Raw genomic sequence first — 21818 nt, 5'->3', positions numbered from 1 at the left:
GGGGCTCCAGGTGTGAGCAGCATAAAGGGGCTCCAGGTGTGAGCAGCAGTCAAAGGCTCCAGGTGTGAGCAGCAGTGAGGGGCTCCAGGTGTGAGCAGCATAAAGGGGCTCCAGGGAGCACCTGAAGCAGGGGCTGGGGGAACCTGGGGCTCAGGGAGGTGAGCTGATGCTGAACCTGCTCACTGCTGCCCCACTGCCACGGGGCCTCTCGCCATGTCCTGGACACTGTGCCTGTTCCTGGGATTCCTCACTGGAACACAAAGTCACTTTTAGTTCTGAACAATATGCGAAGTTCAAAAACCTCTCACCAAACACAGTTCTCCTCACCCTTCTTTCCTCTTCTCCTCTAAAATGCAGAAATAGGCATTACCATAGTGAAATGAGGGAGCAGGGCTAATAGGGCCGATTGGCCTAGAAGAGAAGGATGCAATCAGAGTGCCAGGTGACAGTGCTCTCAGTGGTGACACGAGGCTCAGAGCACCCAAGGGACACTCTGCATTACAGTATGAAGGCTGCACTCTCTGCTGCTGCCACAAGTGCCGTGCCAGGGAGCAGGGCAAGGGGCAGCCCCCACACCATGTGCCTGAACACCTCCCTGTGCCTCACCCAGCACTGCCAGGGCTGAGAGAACAAGCCATTGTCAAGGGCAACCACAGAGCTGCCTGTTTCACATTAGCATCCTTAACATTTTCTATCTAATCAGATTTCCTGTTGGTTGAGGAGAGCTGCCTTCCTCCTTACCAGCTGCTATCCCAGATTGCCCTCTCCCCATCCCCAGTACGGATTTTGCCATGCTTGTCTGCTTTTCTGTGTAAAAAGGTTATGTATGCCTGGAGGGAGACTAAATGTTACCAAAAAAAAAGAAAAAATAGAAAAAGGCAAAAAAAAAAATCCCACAAGAAAACAGAACTATGGGCGAGTGTCCAAGACTCCTGACTGTGTGACTGTGACTAACCAATGGCTGTTTTTAAAAACATTTCTCATTTTATTCCCTTCCCTGGATGTAATAATACAACTCAAATTAGTTTTCCAGGAGCTGACTCCTTTTTATGTAACCATGTTTTATACAGATAGCAGCAGCAGCTTATGTTTAAACTATTTAAGAGAACAAATAGCTGCAAAATGTACTTCAGATGGCCCTTCTCCTGCTAGCAGTGTATTCCTGGCTTGAGGGAAGCTACAAAAGCACTCTGTGTTTTGCTGCTGCTGCTGGATGCAATTGTAAACAATGCCCAATGCCCAGAGGAGCAGCATCCAGGTAAAGGTGTCAGCTCTGCTTGTTTTACTGCCTTGCATTGCAAACTGTGGCATGACTCTGGGAACACAAAGCTGGGCAGATGCAGAACACAGCAGCAGCTCAGCTCTTACCCAGTCCCAGGTGTCCCAGGGTAGCAGGGAGGGCTGGAGCATCCCCTGCAGCCCAGGCTGGAGCATGCCCTGCTGCCCAGGCTGGAGCATGCGCTGCTGCCCAGGCTGGAGCATGCGCTGCTGCCCAGGCTGGAGCATCCCCTGTGCCCAGGCTGGAGCATCCCCTGCAGCCCCACCTGGAGCATCCCCTGCAGCCCCACCTGGAGCATCCCCTGCAGCCCCACCTGGAGCATCCCCTGCAGCCCAGGCTGGAGCATCCCCTGCAGCCCCACCTGCAGCATCCCCTGCTGCCACGGGGCTCAGGGGACACCTCCACACCTGGCAGATCTCACCACTGGGATCCCCATCTCTCCTCCTTCCTCCCACCCTGCAGCCACTGGCCCAGGACCCTCTCTGTGTCCCCCAGGCTGGTACCCAGGGCTGCCCTGGAGCTGCTTCCTGAGGGGCACCTGGGGCACGTCCAGAGGAACAGAGATGATGCTGCAGGCAGGCAAGGGGGTGTGGGGAGAAGAGCAGGAAACCAAGGCAGATCAGAAAACATGGATCTCATTTTCTCATTCCACTTTTGCTTTTAGGAACAGGCCCAAGAGATGAGAATTGATGGGCCACCAGGCTCAGACACCAGTGTGATGTGGCATTCAAGTCTCTCAGCAAACAGCAGAACTCCCCAAACACCCCTACGAAAAGCCTGGAAAATCTTTTACCTGGTGTCATCCTTCCTGCCTAGGGAGTGCAAATCCTGAAGTGATAAATGAGGCTCCCCAAGCACCACCCCTGTATGAAAGTGGTTAAAAGGTGCAGAGAAATCCATCATCTAAATAAGAGAGTTGCACAGTTAGAAACATGCAGCCTTTGCTGTGTGTTCCCATGCCATTATTCAGCAGATTAAAAAGGCATTTTTGTACTCTATGTGGAGTCTTCCAAGTCTGCAATTTTCCATAAAACTTCCATGATGACATTTCACTTGGAGAACTTTGCTAACAGCTTCCTGGTTGTCACACTTTCCAGTACCTTCAAAAATGTGTAATTTGTGCCACAGTAACAAGTTTAAACATTCCTTTTCCTTTATCCTATCAGCACAACTGAGCTGTTAAGTGCTGGGCTCACACTGGAAGAGATTTCTGCTGGGATTTGTTTCAGCCACTCCATTAACTTCCATGGACTGTGGAAAGCACAGTTCAGATCACCTCACTATGAACATTCTTCAAGTTCCATGCCAACAAACCACTGAGGATGGCACACATCAGTCTTTCAGTGGGTCTGGTACCACTTTCCAGGCAATTCACAGATTCTGAAGGAAAAGATAAATGCAGCCCAGGCAACCTGAGCTACAAGAGAGGCTACAAGGATTCCTGGTCAGATGTTCTCCCTCCATGCTAGAGACAACATCTGCCAGAGAAACACAGAAATCACACCCCAGCAAAGGCTGGCACCCCTCAGGTGGTCACAGGCCAGCCAGTGTGGCCACGGCTCCTTGTGCCTGTCTGGGAATGCAACACTCCTGGAGGAGAGGAGGGACACACAAGGGAGACACACTCATCCCTGGGCACGGCGATGGAGGATGGCAAGCCTTCCTTCCGAGCCAGATGTTTTCCTGGGAATGAGCACCAGTGCCACGTGCCATGGGGGAAATGCTTTCCTGGGAAGGAATGAGCACCAGTGCCATGGGGGAAATCCTTTCCTGGGAATGAATGAGCACCAGTGCCGTGGAGGAAATGCTTTCCTGGGAAGGAATGAGCACCAGTGCCATGTGCCATGGAGGAGGGGGTAACACAGCTGCTGCTGGAGCCAGACACTGCAGATTCACGGAGAACACAAGAAGAGCAACTCTTGGCTTCCAGGAACACCACGGCCGCTCTGATGCTCCCAGGTCTTCCCCCAGCCTGCACTGGGCCAGCCTTTGCCACAGGTCCCGAATTTCCCAACACTGAACCAAACCACGTCCCCCGGAGACTCTGCAGAGAAAAGGCCCAGCACTGCTCTGCTTTCCTCACTCCTCCTGGGCAGGCTCTGGGCTGGGAACTGGTGGTTTATTCACTAAAGGATCAGCCAGGCAGGAGCCAGCCCTCTGCAGCAGCCCAGCTCCCAGTGTAGGCTGCACTGGAACAGGCACGAGCTTCTCTGGAGTTCCACACAGCACGCGGAGCATTCACACACAGCATGTCAGCGATGGCAGCTGTGGGGCCCAGCTCTCCTTCGTGCCCCTGGCCATGGAATCTTCCCGCTCACCGCGGGCTGAGCACCTGTGGCAGCTCAGGTGCCATCATCGTCCCAGAGGAGCTTGTCAGGAACAGTTCTGGGCTCCGAATTCACTCACCAACAACACAAACCCTGACAGATGACACGGAATCCATGACGTCTGCCAAGCCAGGAGAGTGCCACAGGAGTCACCTGTCCTTCATCCTCACTGAGTCATCAAATCACAGCTTCTGTCAGGGCAGCCCAGGACTGAGAGGACAAATGGACCTTCTTCAAACCCCAACTTTACCATTCAGTTACATCATCACTGGAACAAGAAACCTCTCCCCAAGCCTCAAACCACAATGTGTATTGAGTTAATATTTCTGGTGAGATGATAAATGCTATTTTAATAAAATACTTTTATTTTAAAAGACACAAATCTCCCAGAGGTGGTGCAAAGAACATTCATGCAAAATTTGGAGAACGTAACAGAAGAAAGCAATTGACTGAAATATTTTGGGCTAATAGTGACAGCTCAGGAACTGATGCCCATCATTACAGAGAGAATAATACAACTGATTTGTGATAAGAACTCCAACCTGCTCACTCTGCTGTTCCTGCAGACTCGATTGTGGCAAAATCCAGCCCTGAATATTTCATCTTAAAACACTTCTACCAGCAGTAGCATTATTTGTCTTGGCAGATACTGGAGCTTATGCAAAAAGTAAAGGCTTACCACGTGGAATATGAAGCAGTAATGCAAAACACATATAGAACAATAAGAGAAAGTATTAAAAAATGATATTTAAAATAGCTTAATCTTATGCACACTAGATGAACGAGATATACCTCTCCTTGGCAATTTCATATCAGTAAACACAGCATGAGGAGAGACCATACCTTTGCTTCATCTGAAAAGGAAAACAATCTACTTTTTTTTTTTTTTCTGCTCTGCATGCATTTCATTTCCCAAAATGCAACCAGGCGTGCACTACAGACAAAGTTCATCCTGCTTCACCCAGAACAGCTGCCATGAGCATTCTCTAGCACTATGCAGAAGCCTTATGGAGTGCAAGGTGCTGGGGCCAAGCCGAGTCTGGTCTGAGGGCCAGGCTTAGAGCAGAGTGCAGCTCCAGGAGTCACTGCAAAGAACTGGGAGCCGATGCCTTTGAGGAGCAAGCAGCTTCAGGCAGCCAAAAGAAAGGGCAGTGTTAATGGTGGGAGCCAAACAAACCGAGTTTACTGGAGGGAAAGCAGCGCTGCCTCCGCCCCAGAGGGCTCCCGTGGGGCTCAGCTGCAGCGTCCTGTGGGCATCAGACAGGCAAGCAAGGGACAGTGCACGGCTCCCCCCACACAGCCTGGCACACACAGCACACACAGGGAGAGGGGACCCCACAGACAGAACATGGACCCAAAGTGCACAAACCTTCCGGCTCTGTGTTCTCTTTGAGGTGCACTTGCTTCAGAGGGCAGCAGAAGATTTCGTGACACTTAGCACGAAAAGGGGACTCTTTTTTCTTTAATTCCGCAGATTGGATGGAATCTTGCCGTAACATAATGTACTCCTGAGTGCCAGGGGGAGCGTCATCCATAACTGTGTCACCACACAACAAAATAACTCAGGTTAGAGCCCCAGGAAAGCGACCCCGAGAAGCAAATCAACTACAGAACGTCAGGGTGGGGAAAGACAGAGGGCAAGAAAGGGTCACGGGAAGGAAAATAAACAGTAAAGTGTAAAGGATCTTAGTCATGGTGGGAAAAAACATTCACTTTTATAAACAATGCTTCTCATAAACCTCCACAGTTCATCCCTTTCATGCAGCTTTGATAAACAGCAGAACAACACCCGCTCTGAGCAGCAGCACAGCTCCTCCTGCATCTGCCTCATCCTCCCACAGCATCCCTACCCGTTCTGCATGCACACTGGGGGAAAAGCAAACCCAACTCTGTGCTTCCATGGCCTGGCACAGGCAGTTCTGCACCAACACCCTCCCACCTTCAGGAACCCGCTCCCCAAAGCACCAAGGACAGGCCTTTATCAGGACATGGAATTACACCCCATCCCTCAGAGCACAGATAATCCAGTGACATTTTCAACAGACAGAAGTGTAGATGTACAAAGAGAAAGCCCATTAATCCTTCTGATGGTTTTCTTGTAAAACAGCAAGTAGTTTTTAAAGTTGATCTTATAAATCAATACTGCCATTAATAATGCAGTCTGAAATGTTTCTGAATGGGGTCAGACTATTAAATGGCAAAAAGATAAAATTTATAGCATAAAGAAAGTTCCAGCTACCTCAAAGTATTACATTACCGGAATGAATTGAAACACTTTTCCACTATCTAAAAAAATGAAGCCTTAATAACAGAGATAGTGAGATTCCTCAGCTCACAGCTTCAGGCACAGATCATCTCCCATGAACAAAAATTAGCTGCTTTTTCACAGGACAGCCTCCAACCACCAATTGTTATTCACAGTGTAACACAGAGATATAAAACCATACCCAAAACCAAACTTGGATTCCCCACCCCTACGTGAAAAAAACCAAAAATTAAAAAAAAAAAATCCAAGAATTTCAGCAATAAGTAACTACTGATAGGCTAGTCTAAAACATGCACTAGCATGCACTAGGAAAGTTTTTTTGTTTCTCAAACTGATGGCCATTAATTCTAACAATGAAGTGCTTCCTAAATATCTGCCAACACATGGACATCTTAAAAACCATCAGATTTAAACATGAACCCCCTCAAACAATTACCCCATTGCATCCTCATGCACTGGATTTCTTCCTTGGTAGGAGTCATATCTGGGAGATAAATTAAAATTGACAGTTGTTCTGCTCACAGTGGGCAGGCACCTTCTCTCAAGCCCTCATTAATCCAGCAGGGAAACCTTGCACCTTGGCTGCTGCTGCTTCATTAGACTCCACCCAGCAGCAGTAACACACTCTAATAATCTATAGAAAGTGCCATTAAAAGGGGTGCATGATCAAGGGGGACAGCGCAAGTGGTTCAAAAGGAGCAGCAGGTCAGTGGAGCACGAGGTCTGGGCTGCCATTTCATCACTCAGCAGTGGCAGTTTCCTCTGGAAGGGCAGGCTGAGCTCAGGGAGCACACCGAGCCCCAAGGGCAGCTGTGGCAGCAATTACCAGGAGCCAGCACCCACAGGTCCTGCAGGGTCAGCCCTCAAGCACGCCTTGGTGTGTGTGAGCTCAGAGCTTCAGCACCTGCAGAGCAGCGCCAAGGGGGATCCCCCCGTCAGGACTGGGCAAACAGTGCCTGACACCATTGTGCAGGGCCCTGTGCCAGCCCAGGCAAGCTGGGGGGCAAAAGGCACAACCTGTGCCTCACCAGGGCCTACACACCCCATGACCCTGCACACAGATCACTGGGGTGGGAATGCCCCACACCAGGGCCCACACCATCAGTGAGGGACCCACACCCCAAAGCCCAAAGCCAACAAAGGCTCAGATTCACTGGGATGGGAATAGCCCCACCAGGGCCCACACCTTCAGCGAGGGACCCACACCCCATCACCGCTGCACGCAGATCGCTGGGGTGGAAATGCTCCCCACCAGGGCCCACACCATCAGTGAGGGACCCACACCCCAAAGCCAACAAAGGCTCAGATTCACTGGGATGGGAATAGCCCCACCAGGGCCCACACCTTCAGCGAGGGACCCACACCCCATCACCGCTGCACGCAGATCACTGGGGTGGGAATGCTCCACACCAGGGCCCATGCCTTTACAGATTCACTGGGGTGGGAATGCCCCACCAGGGTCCACAGCCCATCCTCATGGCAGAACACACTGGTGCTCTACATTCCCATCTGCCCAGAATAAAACAGGGATAAGACTACACCTGCCATGGACACAGGTCATTAATACACTGCTCACTCACTCGTATATTCTTCTATATTCTCACTCACTTGTAGATTCTCAGATGAAAGTGATAAATAACTACTACATAGCTTTAAGGAAATGAACCCTGTTTTCTTCCCCTACAATCTGACAGAGACCAAACCCACAGCAGCTGAGAGGAATTTGCTTAGCAGTGAATATAAAATAACTGCAGTAACTATTATGTTTCCTAATCAAAACATTCAGCTTGCTAAATATCACCCTGTAGCATTTTCTTAAGCTTAAATAAAATAATAATAATTACATTAATAAAAACTTGCTGTCAACAAGCCACTAGGAAAAAAAATTTTTTCTTCCTGTAAGCTTTACTGAGAGAAAGCAATCTTTAGAATGGCTGCTGGCACCAGGATGTTTTTCAAGATAAATTCAAACATGTTTACTTTATATAAACACACCAGCTAAACAGTCTGCTGGTTTGTGTCTTTCTTTTCTGTCCAAGTGCATTTCAGTCCCATCCAGAATTGCCAGAAACCATAACATCAGCCCTGTCCATAGGCCTTGGCTCGGGTTCCAACCGCATCATCTTTGATGTAATTCAGACTTTATTAAAGCTGTAAGGAAATATCTTTCTCCCTGGTTTTACAGAGAGAGGCTTCTGCTCTGCTCGCTACAGGCTAGAGCAACCATAGGGTAAATAAAATCCAGGCACAACAAATCCTCCTGCTCCTGCTGGACTATTGTTCCTGCACGTATGACACAACTTAAACAAAGAAATTGTACTTCCATTCCCTCCTGCCTGAACCTTTCAGGTCATTACCTGAAACATGGATTTTCCTCAGTTCGCTAACTCTTCACAGTGGTTAATTTTACATGCTGTGAGGCTTAGGACACTTACACTTGCAATAAATTCATTTTCCTGGCATTTTGGAAGGACTGAAGTTGTGTCTGTACCCACAAGGTCCTCAAGCTGCAGAGAGCAGCAGAGCACCTCTGAAATCCTGCACCCACAAAGTGAAGAAATCCCTTCTCTTTGGCACAGGGCAGGGAAAACCATTCCCCCAGCGTAGCTGTGTGGAATATTGAGAGCAGCAGCCAATGCCCCCCCAGTGTCACCTCCACACTGTCACCTCCCCAGTGTCACCCCCCCAGTGTCACTGTCACCTCCCCACAGTCACTGTCACTCCCCAATGTCACTGTCACTCCCCCAGTGTCATTGCCATGCCCCAGTGTCACCCCCCCAGTGTCACTGTCACCTCCCCACAGTCACTGTCACTCCCCAATGTCACTGTCACTCCCCCAGTGTCATTGCCATGCCCCAGTGTCACCCCCCCAGTGTCATTGTCATGCCCCAGTGTCACTCCCCCAGTGTCACTGTCACTTCCCAATGTCACTGTCACTCCCCCAGTGTCATTGCCATGCCCCAGTGTCACCCCCCCAGTGTCATTGTCATGCCCCAGTGTCACTCCCCCAGTGTCACTGTCACTCCCCAATGTCACTGTCACTCCCCCAGTGTCATTGCCATGCCCCAGTGTCACTCCCCAGTGTCACTGTCACTCCCCAATGTCACTGTCACTCCCCCAGTGTCATTGCCATGCCCCAGTGTCACTCCCCAGTGTCACTGTCACTCCCCAATGTCACTCCCCAGTGTCACTCCCCAGTGTCACTGTCACTCCCCAATGTCACTCCCCAGTGTCACTCCCCCAGTGTCACCCCAGCACACAGAGCAGCGATGCTCCCCAGCCCCTCCCTCCTGCTCTGCCTCGCTGACCCCACCAAGGAAATCAATGAAGGTCCCAGCTGAGCTGCCCCAGGCCCTGGGGCCCTTTGGAGCTATCAGGAATTATTCTTTTTTTCCTTTTAGGGGAAACATTAGGCTAGCAAGTTGCCTTCAGCTCCTTACAGGAACAAGTCTAAAAAAAACCTCTCTAAAATAACTTGCTTCGAGTGCCTGTAGGACAGGGAAGGGTATCAAAGTGGGGTATTCAGCTGTAATACCATTTTTGAGACAGCTGATGAAAATCTCTCAGGTCTTTGGGCAGCAGAAGTTCTCTTTTCATCACTGCTTTGCTTGCCTCCTAATTTCTCCCATTGAAGGTGGGATTTTTTTGTCAGCCACCTGCACATAACAAACTCAGAGCACAACAATACTTGCAAGCTAATTGAAAAAAAAAATTCTATTCTGGGCTTGTAAAACACTCAGAACCTCTTAATGACAACACAGTCTATCCAAACCATTTCACATTAAGCTTTGCCAAATCTTGATGAAGTATTCTTACCAAACAGCCTTTCTGGCACTTCTGCATCACCCACAAATCTTATTTTCAGCTTGCAGCTGTGTGCTCCCAACTTTGAAGTCTGGTTGACTCTGACTTGCAGTTTTCACAATGAACACAGATATTACAGGAAGCACAAGCAGCCAATTCTCTAATTTTTATTCACAGCAAGCCATTTCTGGAGTCCCTCATTTTGCACCACTCCTTCCTCCCCAGCACACCCCCAAAGCCAGGCACCACACCAGCTCATTTCAAACTGAAAGGAACGAAGCAGCAAAAATACCTTGTGAAAGACACAACTTCCTTTGGGTGAGTTTTCAGAATTAAAAGTAGGCTCAGAATATTCCAGCTCCAGGGGCATCACTCACAGCTCCTGCACAGCCCCAGCTGAGGCACTCAGAGAAATCCTCACTGGAGAACCAGGAGCCAAGTGAGCCAGAATTACATGGCTGAAACCTACTCTAGGCAAAACATCTCATTGCTGTATCAACTCTTAAGGTTTGCACAGCTCCATCTTCATTCCCACATCAAAGAATTTCTCTGATGATTTCAGATAGTGATTTATTTTCTGATTTGAAACTACTTTCCATCGTGAAATATCTTTCTATTTTAAATAAGTGACTGCCTTGTGATCAAAACTGAAAGCTGACACCTCTTTGCACCATATTTCCTCCAACATATGTAGAAATTTCTTAACCTTTTGATCTGCTGAAAAATTCTGAAATATGCTCTCTTTGGGTCACACATAGAATAACTTTTTTCAGATCTTCCAAAAATATTTGCACAGAACACTCCCCCTTGACGTAAAAGAGTAATTGGATTAACTGCTAGCAGTAATAGGCTGTTATCCCCTGCAAAGACTACCCAGATAAGGCTGCATTTAGATCCTTGTGGATACTACAGACAAAGGCACAGACATCAAACATTTGTTGATAAATGCTGCTCAGAATGCATCTCCTGTTTCCCTGTGGGAGCGGCAGCAGGGTTTCTGCAGAGAGCCTCATGTTCCAGCTGTGCCAGGGACCCGGTGCCACCAGGCACCCTGTGCCAGCCTGTGCCACCAGGCAGCCCTGGCTGAGCCCTGCCTTGGCTGCTCAGGGTACAGCTGAACAGGAGCTCCCAGGGCAGGGACAGGGCTGAGGGGCACCCTGCAAATTGTACCCACTGCTCAGGGACAGGGCTGAGGAACAGCCCAAATTTACTGAGGAACAGCCCCAATTTACTGAGGAACAGCCCCAATTTATTGAGGAACAGCCCCAGGGAGCAGAGCCAGCACCTTTCCCTTCCCAGCCATCAGGAGCTGTGGTTTGCCATGCCATGTGTGCCCACTGTCATTTAAACTCTGCAGCTCAGCTCAGTGCTGTGCTGTGCTTGTCCCTGAATGAAAGAATGAATGAGTGAAAGAATGAATAAATGAAGGAATGAATAAATGAAGGAATGAATGACTGAAGGAATGAATAAATGAATGACTGAAGGAATAAATAAATGAAATGAATGACGGAATGAATGACTGCACGAACATTTCTTCCCTGCCTGTTCGGAGCGCTCTGCAGTTTTCCATCTGCTGAAGCAATGCAAGCTGGCTGCTTTCCAAGCAGGGGGCTGGGGCATGCAGCACAGCAGACAGACAGCAATGCCCAGGGTGCCACTCCTCTTTGTGCAGTGCGAGTTTGGGAAGCTGCAGGCACTGGGAGCACTGGGAGCACTGGGAGCACACCAGTGCACAACTGGGACGCTGCTGGGCACCAGGGGCTGCCTCAAGGAGGGCACTGCACAGCAGGCTGGCCTGGCCAGCGGCAGAAGATGAAGCACCCAAACTGCACAGCCACCAAGGAAGGATCTGGCCTTGGGATGAAGCTGTGCTGCCACCCCAGCTGCTGGAGCACACATTTAGACATTTCTCCTTCTGCTCCACCAGCACAGGACAGGAGCACCGTGAACACAGGAGGAGAGGGGCAGCAGCTCCAGATGGAAATGTGAGCCTCACTCACCCCTGCCCACCATAACCCCACTCTGACCAGCTCACAGGGAATGTAAACACCACTGTGACAACTGGTGCCACAGTGCACTCACATTCTTCACTGACAAGGTCTGGGAGCAAAGCAAGGAGCGTCGCTGTTTCTAAGAGAACATCCTGGAAGCATGCAGAAAATCAGGCATGCAGGGGAGAAGGCGCCAGGAGACCTGCTAGAAAGGTCCAGGATGAGTGGGAAGCTTGCAGTTTTTGAGAGCTTTGCACAGCTTTAGTTTGCTGCTAATGAAGTATTAGAAAACTCTTGTGTATCGTAACGTTAATGAGAATTTAATTATTAATGTAGCCCTATTTGGAGCTAGGAGAATAGTTTCAGATTATGAGGGAAGTAGAGAGAAGTGCCTTTTTTCTTCCTATTTATGGAGCATTATTGTCAACAGCTGGGCTACAAAAAGAGACAAACTTCCCTAGTGTTGAGAAGAAAAAAAAACCCAAAGTAACAAAAACACAAAGGAAGAACTGAAAAAGATCAGAATCCTCCAGGAAAAGCAGCCTGAAAATGGCAACAAAATCATCAAAGAATAGACTGCATCCCTCCTGGAAGTGTGGAAGGATGAGTGCTGCCTCTGGGAGCAGGAACGAGCAGCAGCTCAGAGGCTGGCACTGCAGCTGCAGCTCCTGGGCATCTCGCTTGGAAGAGGCACACAAGAACAGAAGCACCATTCATAAAAGGACAGGTGACACCTCCCAATTATTTGCCCCATTTACTGAGGATTAACAAAGGGAAGGATGAAGAAACTGAGTGCTTTAAAATTCACACTCATTACAGAAAGAACTGTGCAGAGAAATGGCCTCAGAGGAGATTTCTCAAAGGAAAGCATTGAAAACTCTTCAGCAGAAGCCAAAAGCCTGGTGTGCCACGGAGAGGTGCAGAGAGTGCTCTCACAGCCCTGGGAACAGCAGAACCCTGGACCCTGCTGGGCCTCAGCATCCCACCCAAAGGGGCAGAGAGCTCTGAACAGCAGAGAAATCCTCTCAGAAAAGAAATGTATAATTTAACCTGAAATTAACATTGCTCTTCATTTAAATGTCGGGAATTATTTTAACAGGTTAATGCTTAGGCTCATGCAGATAGGGTCCCTATATACAAACACATGTGCACAAACCAGTTCAACTGTAAAACAGTCAAATGAAAGGCTGCAATATTTTCTCACATTGATTTCTTAGACTAAACTTTGGTTATGTTGAATTCCCACCACAGGTGATCTTGCACAAATCATTTGATGCATACCCCAAAAATTTACCCAGCAAGTTACACCACGTTGAAAAATCCTACTCAGCTGTAAGCTCAGTGTAGTCATTCACACAGCAGGAGAAGGCTCTGTCTACCCGGGCACCTCTGTTCCCAGAGTGCTGCCCACCCACTGCAGCAGCCACTGCTGGGGCAGCCCCCCAGCCCCGCTGCCCGTGCTGTGCCTGAATAACCCACCCCAACAAATAACCCACCCCAACAACCTGGCACCCAGCAGCTCCTTCCCCATCCGGCCCATGCAGAGTCATGAACAGTCATTAACAGCACCGACTGAGGAACAGCACCCACAGCACCCATTCCCCGTGCTGTGCCTGAATAACCCACCCCAACAAATAACCCACCCCAACAACCTGGCACCCAGCAGCTCCTTCCCCATCCGGCCCATGCAGAGTCATGAACAGTCATTAACAGCACCGACTGAGGAACAGCACCCACAGCACCCATTCCCCGTGCTGTGCCTGAATAACCCACCCCAACAAATAACCCACCCCAACAACCTGGCACCCAGCAGCTCCTTCCCCATCCGGCCCATGCAGAGTCATGAACAGTCATTAACAGCACCGACTGAGGAACAGCACCCACAGCACCCATTCCCCGTGCTGTGCCTGAATAACCCACCCCAACAAATAACCCACCCCAACAACCTGGCACCCAGCAGCTCCTTCCCCATCTGGGAAATTCCATCCCCCTGAGCAGCACTGACTGAGGAACAGCACCCACAGCACCCACAGCACCCATTCCCCCTCCCCTGAAATCAATGCACTGCATTTCACAGCCTGCACTTGACACAGGTTTAGAAACCGTACTTGAAAGCGTTTTCCCCTCTCCACACTCACCTAAAGCCTCCCAGACTCTGCAGAAAGCCATGTGTAATTATGCCATCCCTGTTACTCACAGTAGCTACAACACGCTGCACACACAGAGAAGGGTTTCTCTTTCCACTGCCCATCAGTTTAACCAGCAACAAGACAAATCAGCAGAAGCCTAAACAGCCTGCTTTCCTGTTACTGCCCAGCCTGATGATCACCTGGAGAGTCCAAGCAGATGTTCTGTATACTGAGATCCTTCTCAGCCTCCCCACAACTTTCTTTTGTACGCTGCCATGGTACTCCCACACCTCTGCCCTGTGCTAGCAGCCCAAGCACAGCAGAGTTACAATCATTTCCTCCCAGCAGAGCTAAAATGGCATTATTGTTTTACTGCAAGTGGTGCTGTTCAGTTGCTGAGCCAGCTGCTGGATGCTGCGAGGGCAGGTGAGAGGGGAGCAGCAGCAGCAGCAGGTCACACAGGGCAGGGCTGGCTCCCTGAGCAGCCACGGGCAGCAGCTGGGCTGCAGGGGCAGGGAGGGCTCTGCTGGCACCAGGGGCACCCAGGGAGCTGGCACAGGGGCAGTCAGAGCCCCAGCAGTGATGGCTGTGGCACGGGGGTGGCTGTGCTCACACCTGCGCTCACACCTGCGCTCACACCTGCGCTCCACGCTGCTGGCACTCTGCAGCCTGATCCAGAGGCATTTCAAGGCTATGCAGAAAAGAGTTAAAACCCAGCAGTGTGCTCAGTCAAAGCAGAAACAGCTCAGCTGGGTGGCTGTGGCCCAGCACATCGTGGCCTGCTCAAACAAGGCCAGCTGGGCAGTCACTCCTGACTGACACGCTGTCACCGGGGGGAAGGACACGGCGACAAGGGCACAGAACAGAGATGAAATGCAGATCTTTACAAAGCAGCACACATCTCCACACAACCTGCCATGAAATTCAGACGTTTGCTCAGGTGACCTCCGTGCCTGAGTGGTGCCACCCTGGGAGCTGCACAGCCATCAGCACCCACTGCCAGCCTTGGGACACGCCTGGAGCCTGCCGGGAGCTCCTGCTGCTGCTCAGACACCCACAGACACCCCAGGTGCAGGGCACCGTGTGGAATCGACTCCTCCAGAAACCAAAGGGCAAAACGATCACAGAAGGTTGTTGTGTTAGAGCAGCAGCAACAGTGAGGTTATTGCCGTTGTGTATTTTTATCCTACATTGCATAATATGCTCGCATTGATGTTCAGCACCGTAAATGACATAAAAAACAACCCAAGGCAGTAACCACAGCAGAGCTGAAGGAAAAAATCCTCACATTTCACATTCCAGTGCACGAATGCTGCAGTCCTCCAGCTTACAACAGTCTATCAAAGTTAGCAAAGACAAATGCGTGTCTTAGAAAAAAGACATTGTTTCAACACTGAGCTATAAATTAGCTTCTGGTTTTCAGGAGCTAGTAAGTGATCCTTATTCTACTACCAGAAAAAGCCACTCTGTTCAAACTAAGGACATTGCATGCTGCATATGTAGTTGGGGAGCTGCCTTGGGATACCACACTCGCTTCTGTACCACTTTGAAATCATCCATATCAAAGTCCCTATTTTCTGTCATTAGTGTATTTATGCCTGCTGGGACTCTACAGACCTCCAAAGAAATTAAACCAATTATTCTGAAAGTTGATTGAAAAACTTTAAAACATGGGAAGGATGCTACTGCGGTAAATGTCTGAAACATGTGGATTCACACCAACTCCAGTAAACAAAAAAATACCAAGAAAAGCTTCAGGGCAATTTGCAGCAGCTGAATATTTGACCCAAACAACTCTCAGAATACAAATTCTCAGTGCTGGGGTAGAACACAGGGCCTGCAAACCCTGCTGTGGGCAGCTCCAGCTTGCAATCCGTGCTCTCAGCGCCACTTGCACCATTCCCAATCACCAGTGCCAGGGTCCTTCCACTGCTCTGCACACCACATCAGCACTCTCAGTACTTTTAATACTAGCCCTAAAACCCCACTTGCACCTGAAGTGACTGTAGGAAAACAATAAATTAGTTTTTAACAGCTTCTCAAATAATTCATTCAAGGAATTAGGTCTTTGCAGGTTGCAAACAAACCCACCTTTCCGCTTACCTTTAAATTTACTAATCTGGAACTTCCATTCTACCCGTGCACTCTGCTCCTGAACTGAAATTCTAAAGAGCATTTCACAAAATGTTATTAGCATTTTAGTCTCTATCTATTAATGTCACAACAGACACACAGCTGCCAGAGCTCTGTGCTGCTGCTGCGTGCCCCTGCTTGCTGGCAGGCTCTGGAGAGGGGACCCAAGCTGCAGGTCAGGGTGCCAGCCAGCCCAGAGCAGCCCTACCTGTGCCAATGCTCTGTGCCCAGCCCTACCTGTGCCAGTGCCCAGTGCCCAGCCCAGAGCAGCCCTACCTGTGCCAATGCCCAGCCCCAGAGCAGCCCTACCTGTGCCAATGCTCTGTGCCCAGCCCTACCTGTGCCAGTGCCCAGTGCCCAGCCCAGAGCAGCCCTACCTGTGCCAATGCCCAGCCCCAGAGCAGCCCTACCTGTGCCAATGCTCTGTGCCCAGCCCTACCTGTGCCAGTGCCCAGTGCCCAGCCCAGAGCAGCCCTACCTGTGCCAATGCTCTGTGCCCAGCCCTACCTGTGCCAGTGCCCAGTGCCCAGCCCAGAGCAGCCCTACCTGTGCCAATGCTCTGTGCCCAGCCCAGAGCAGCCCTACCTGTGCCAGTGCTCCATGCCCAGCCCTACCTGTGCTGGGGCTCTGTGCCCAGCCCCAGAGCAGCCCTACCTGTGCCAATGCTCTGTGCCCAGCCCCAGAGCAGCCCTACCTGTGCCAATGCCCAGCCCCAGAGCAGCCCTACCTGTGCCAATGCTCTGTGCCCAGCCCTACCTGTGCCAGTGCCCAGTGCCCAGCCCAGAGCAGCCCTACCTGTGCCAATGCTCTGTGCCCAGCCCAGAGCAGCCCTACCTGTGCCAGTGCTCCATGCCCAGCCCAGAGCAGCCCTCCCTGTGCCAGTGCTCCATGCCCAGCCCTACCTGTGCCAGTCCCAGCCTGGAGGAGTCTCGGTGGCAGAAGGAGCAGCCCCTGAGCTGCTCTGCTGTGCTCAGCTGTGTGCAGATGTGGGATGGAGCTGTCCCACTGCTGTGGCTGCTCACCCTGGCCTCCAGGGATGACTCACTGTCACTCACTCACATTAAAGCTCCTGCCCATCCTCTGACTGGGGCTGTTCTGCAATTGTTGTGTCCCACAGTGAGGGCTGGCATGGGCTGGGCTCAGCGCTGCAGCCCTGCCAGCTCAGGCTGCTCAGCCCCTGCTCCTGCCCCTGCCCAGCACAATTCTGCTCACCAAAGGCTGCCTGTGACCTGGGCTCAGCCCCCGCCCCTGCCCAGCACAATTCTGTTTAGGTCAGGATGCTCATGCCATGGGCTCAGCCCCTGCCCCTGCCCAGCACAATTCTGTTCACCAAAGGCTGCTCATGCCATGGGCTCAGCCCCTGCCCCTGCCCAGCACAATTCTCCTCTCCCACCAGGTGAGACAAGACAAAGGAACTTCCCCTGGCCATACCTGACACTCCAGCACTGAAGCGTCTCTCCAGGAATGCTCTGCATGTCACATATTAATGGATTCTGACTAACAGCTTTAGCTGCACATCATGTCTAGACAAAGTGCCCTGCTGTGGGCAGTGGCCTGGAAGGGCACTGGAACAGCTGTGGGGGAACACAACACAAACTGTGCTGCTGACAGGCTGTATGCACACTGCACCTCACCTGGCTCTGCTCCAGCAGGTGACAACAATGGCAATTTCACTGAAGGTTTAGGCAGAAAGGGGCCAAAGCTCAGGCTGGCCAGAGAACCCGGAACAAGCCTCGCTGTCCCCAGCCTGGACGTCAGAAGAATTTCTGGCCTGGGAGGGTGGTGAGGAACTGGAAGGGGCTGCCCAGGTTGGTGCTGGAGTCACTGTCCTTGGAGGTGGTCAAGAAGCAACGGGCATGACACTCAGTGATGTGGGCTACCCACAGGGACTCCATCATCCTGGAGGTCTTCTCCAACCCTAATGACTCCATCACTGTATGAGAGGCTGGGGCTGCCCCTGGACCCCTGGCAGTGCCCAAGGCCAGGCTGGACAGGGCCTGGAGCAGCCTGGGACAGGGGAAGGTGTCCCTGCCATGGCAGGGGTGGGACAAGGTGACCTTTAAGGCTTCTTTCAACCCAAACCGCTCTGATTTATGTGCATCACTCAATACCCAGAACAAATGAAACAGAAGACCCGAGGGGAAGCAGATAAAGTTGCAGAGAAGATTTTGATGGAACAACGTGAGCAGGCTCTGTGCAGAGCCCAGATGTGCTCAGCAGTGCCCGTGGCTCACTCTGACTGTACAGCTGCACCCAGAGCTGGCCACAGCTCCTGCACACCACAGATCCCTGCAGAAAAGGGACAGCACAAAAGCACCACAGCTGCAAGGCCACAGGGAGCAGAGAGTAGGGGCTAAAGTATTCACAGCCCACCAGAGCCTCCACCACCTCTCAGCAGCCTCAGAGCCTTCCTGCCCTTGGCTGTCACCTGAGAGGTGAGCACTGTGCCTTCATGCAGAACTGCAGCAGCGCTTCCCTTCACTGACACGAGGACATTTAACTCCCTTTCAGTGCTCCATTATGCTCCAACACGCTGTGCTGCCATTACAGCTTTAAATATTTACTTGACATTATCTTGCATCTGGCAAATGTATTCTGATACTCCCCAGCAAGTCCCATGCAGGATTAAGTTCTCCACTGGTCTTTGCACAGTAACAGATCCCATTTTATTCCACCACTGCAATTCTCTCCAAATCAGCCCTGCAAAGTCCAAGAGTTCTCCAACAATTCTCTTAAGACAGATGAGATTTGCAGGCACCAGACTAATTTCTAAGTTCCTACAGCAGTTAAGACTTTTCCTGCCTCCTCCTCATTTTCTGCGCTGCTCAGACCCCACAGACTGCTTGTTACCCTCTCAGTGCTGCCAATCCATGTGCGCCTTCTCCTTTATTCTCTTATTGTTAATGAACTACTTCATGTTGCAAATTCCCGTATTTTAGAAAAGGTGCTGTTGTCACAATAGCCCTGTAAGTGAATTACAATAACTAGAATGCATTCATGAAGAACACATTGAAGGCTTAAAATATATTGGGACAAACCAAACCCAGCCCTGCCCATCCCAGCACAAACCCAACCCAACCCTGCCCCATCCTGGGCACAAACCCAACCCAAACCCAGCCCTGCCCACCCCGGGCTTGGCTGGCTCTGCAGAGCCCCAGGAGAGCTGCGGGGCTCCAGGCTGATCTCAGAGCCGTGCAAGGACACCTGGCTCTCACAAAGGGAGCAGCTGACCAGCACAAAGGGCTGCACAGCCTCCCCTCTCCCAGGGACTCCACAGACGCTCCAGCACAAAGCCAAGGAACATTCTGAGTGTTTCTGTCACCTTGCTGTGCCCCCGAGGCTCACACTGCAGGCAGGCTGCTGTGCCCACATTCCTGCTGCACTCCTGGTGCCATTTTCCCAGTTATTTCCCATGAAGATACCCAGCCAAAGCAAAACGGGGAGTGGGAGCTGCCCAAGAGCAGTTCTGTCTGTTTGCAGAGAAGTGAAAACACCAAAGAACACTTTTCTCTCAAGCTGCAATGACCAGGCAAGCCCATGTTGTCTGGCCAGCCCCAGGCTGCTGTCAGTGAGACACCCCTGCAATGGTGCTGTAATGTACCAAATGTCAATGTAAAATGCAAACCCCATTCTCCTGAGGGGGCCCAAGGAGCTGCTGCCCCAGCACCCCAGCGCCCAGACTGTGAGCTGCTGCCCCAGGTGAGCGCAGAGCCCATCCCCGCTGGCACCCCTGTGCCAGGGCACAGCACACGGGAGCTGTGCCCAGCACTGCCTGCAGCACACTCGCATCCATCTCCTTCACACCCAAACCAGCCCCCTTCAGCTTTATTTCTGGCTCAGATAAGGCCTGTGCAGCCTACCCAAGGCTAAATCACCTAAATGCACACCTCCAGCTCACAGCACTTTATTGCTGCTGCTGCTGGCATATGGAGAGCTTAGATGAAAACAAGCAAACACTGGGTAAAAACATCCCAGAAAAAGCTGAATATTTATGGCTTGTGCCCGGAAACCTGAGTGGCAAGTGGATGCTTCAGGTAGGGATGAAAGGAGTGACAGAAGAGTAACTTTTATCTATGCAGTCTACATTTAATGACTGCATGAACATTTGCAGATGATTAGGGCCAGCCTAAGTGCTCTGTTGTTCCTTTGTTTCATTTCTGAAGGGTTTGGACTTTATTTATTATTTTTCTTCTTATTTTTTTTTTCCTTCCTCCCCCCATAGCTGCAACTAAATATAATTTTTGGCTTTTAAAGACCTATTTCCATTTATAGAATCCAGCTGACAGGCTGGGGATGATGTTCCCTAGCTGAGGCATCTGCCTCCTTGGCACAGGGAGGGATGATCATGCTGGGCGCATCTCTGGGCATCTGCGGCAGTGAGGATGGCAGGGCTGAGAGCAGCCTGGCCCCTCTGGATCTGCAGTGCAGCTCAGCCCCACTGCCCTGCACAGACAGCTCACCTGAGGGCACGGGGCACGGCCTGCCATTGAAGCGATGGCACAGGGAACAGCAGCTCTGTCACCCTGCCAGAGACTCCTCCACAGGCAGCCACAGCCCCACCTGTGTCCTGAGACAGCATCTGCCCTCACCTGAGCTCTCCTGTGTCCTGGGAGAGCATCTGCCCTCACCTGAGCTCTCCTGTGTCCTGAGAGAGCATCTGCCCTCACCTGAGCTCTCCTGTGTCCTGAGAGAGCATCTGCCCTCACCTGAGCTCTCCTGTGTCCTGGGAGAGCATCTGCCCTCACCTGAGCTCTCCTGTGTCCTGAGAGAGCATCTGCCCTCACCTGAGCTCTCCTGTGTCCTGGGAGAGCATCTGCCCTCACCTGAGCTCTCCTGTGTCCTGAGAGAGCACCTGCCCTGAGCTCTCCTGAGTGCCACACTGACACCCAGATGTGCACCAAGAGCACTCCCATGACAGGCTGTGTGTGCTGTGTCTGTGCCCACCCCTCACGCAGCCTTGTCCAGCCCTCTGTGCCCTGCTCTGTCCCCTCCATGTGCATTCCTTTCAAAACCTGGCCAATTCCTCACGCTCCTCTCCTTCCCTGCCAGCAGAAGTGGAAGAGATCACCCAGATGTAATTTCAGCAAACAATAAATCTCTCTATCAGTGGTGCTGCCCTGAAAGTCAGTAGATGGAAATCTGAATCTGATTTTCAGCTTCTACAGCATTTCTTTCCCTAAGACCATTAAACTGCAGGCTCAGAGTTACAGTTTAAATCATGTCTCTTTGCAGACAAGTCTAAGCTCCAAACAATCAAATTGTGATTTATAATCTGTTGTTTTCACTCAATATATCATGTCTAGCAAACATTGATTTATATGTAAGATTAGACTTTGTGGTTGTACTTTCCAAAGTTATTCAATAGCAGCAATCATAACCAACAATTGATAGGTAATTTTTCTAGTATACACAAATTAATCTTTGTTGATTTGACCTTAAATTACCAAAGTTTCATGACTCATTTTCCCATACAAAGTTGCAGGTTGGTTTGGTTTCTTGGTTTCATTACTCTTCCCCTGCATCTTGTCCTTTGACCATTAAATTCCCTGCTCATATCTCATTCTTTCAAAGTTTACTTCCTTTGTGTATTTGGTAGAAATGCAGACTTGCCTCCCCCATTTTTACCGGGGTGTTTGAGCTCTGATTCTCCTGCAAAGCATCTTCTCATCGGTTAAATTCTTTCAGCACACCCAAGGCTGAGATCCCACTCACAGAACGACCTCACACTGCCAGTGCAGGGCAGACAGGCAGCCCCTGTCCCAAAGGAACCATTCCCACCCTCCACCTGCGCCTTGCCCTGGAGGTCTCTGTTCCCACCTCAGCTCTCACAGCCTGAGGGCAACTGTCCCAGCCCTGTCCTGAGCCCAGATAAAGGGCCCAGATAAAGGC

The 21818-nt window shown here is 50.8% G+C and overlaps 1 protein-coding gene across 2 annotated transcripts in view; it reads right to left on the bottom strand.

The window, feature by feature from the left end:
• The window catches only part of FGF13 (fibroblast growth factor 13), a 196408-nt gene that overhangs the window by 80161 nt on the left and 94429 nt on the right, over nucleotides 1–21818 (bottom strand). Inside the window, exon 2 of one of the 2 annotated variants that reach the window (XM_054289570.1) lies at nucleotides 4976–5143. The exons of the other annotated variant lie outside the window; for it this stretch is intronic. Within the exon in view, the coding sequence (XP_054145545.1) occupies nucleotides 4976–5143 (168 nt within the window). The remainder of the gene's footprint in view (nucleotides 1–4975; nucleotides 5144–21818) is intronic. 2 annotated transcript variants of the gene reach the window in all.

Source organism: Melozone crissalis, unplaced genomic scaffold (genome assembly GCF_028551555.1).
Source record: "Melozone crissalis strain CALT ecotype California unplaced genomic scaffold, PUWL_Pcris_2 ptg000068l_1, whole genome shotgun sequence".
NCBI lineage: Eukaryota > Metazoa > Chordata > Aves > Passeriformes > Passerellidae > Melozone > Melozone crissalis.
The sequence above is the reverse complement of the archived record's forward strand: the minus strand, read 5'-3'. Positions and strand labels throughout refer to the sequence as shown.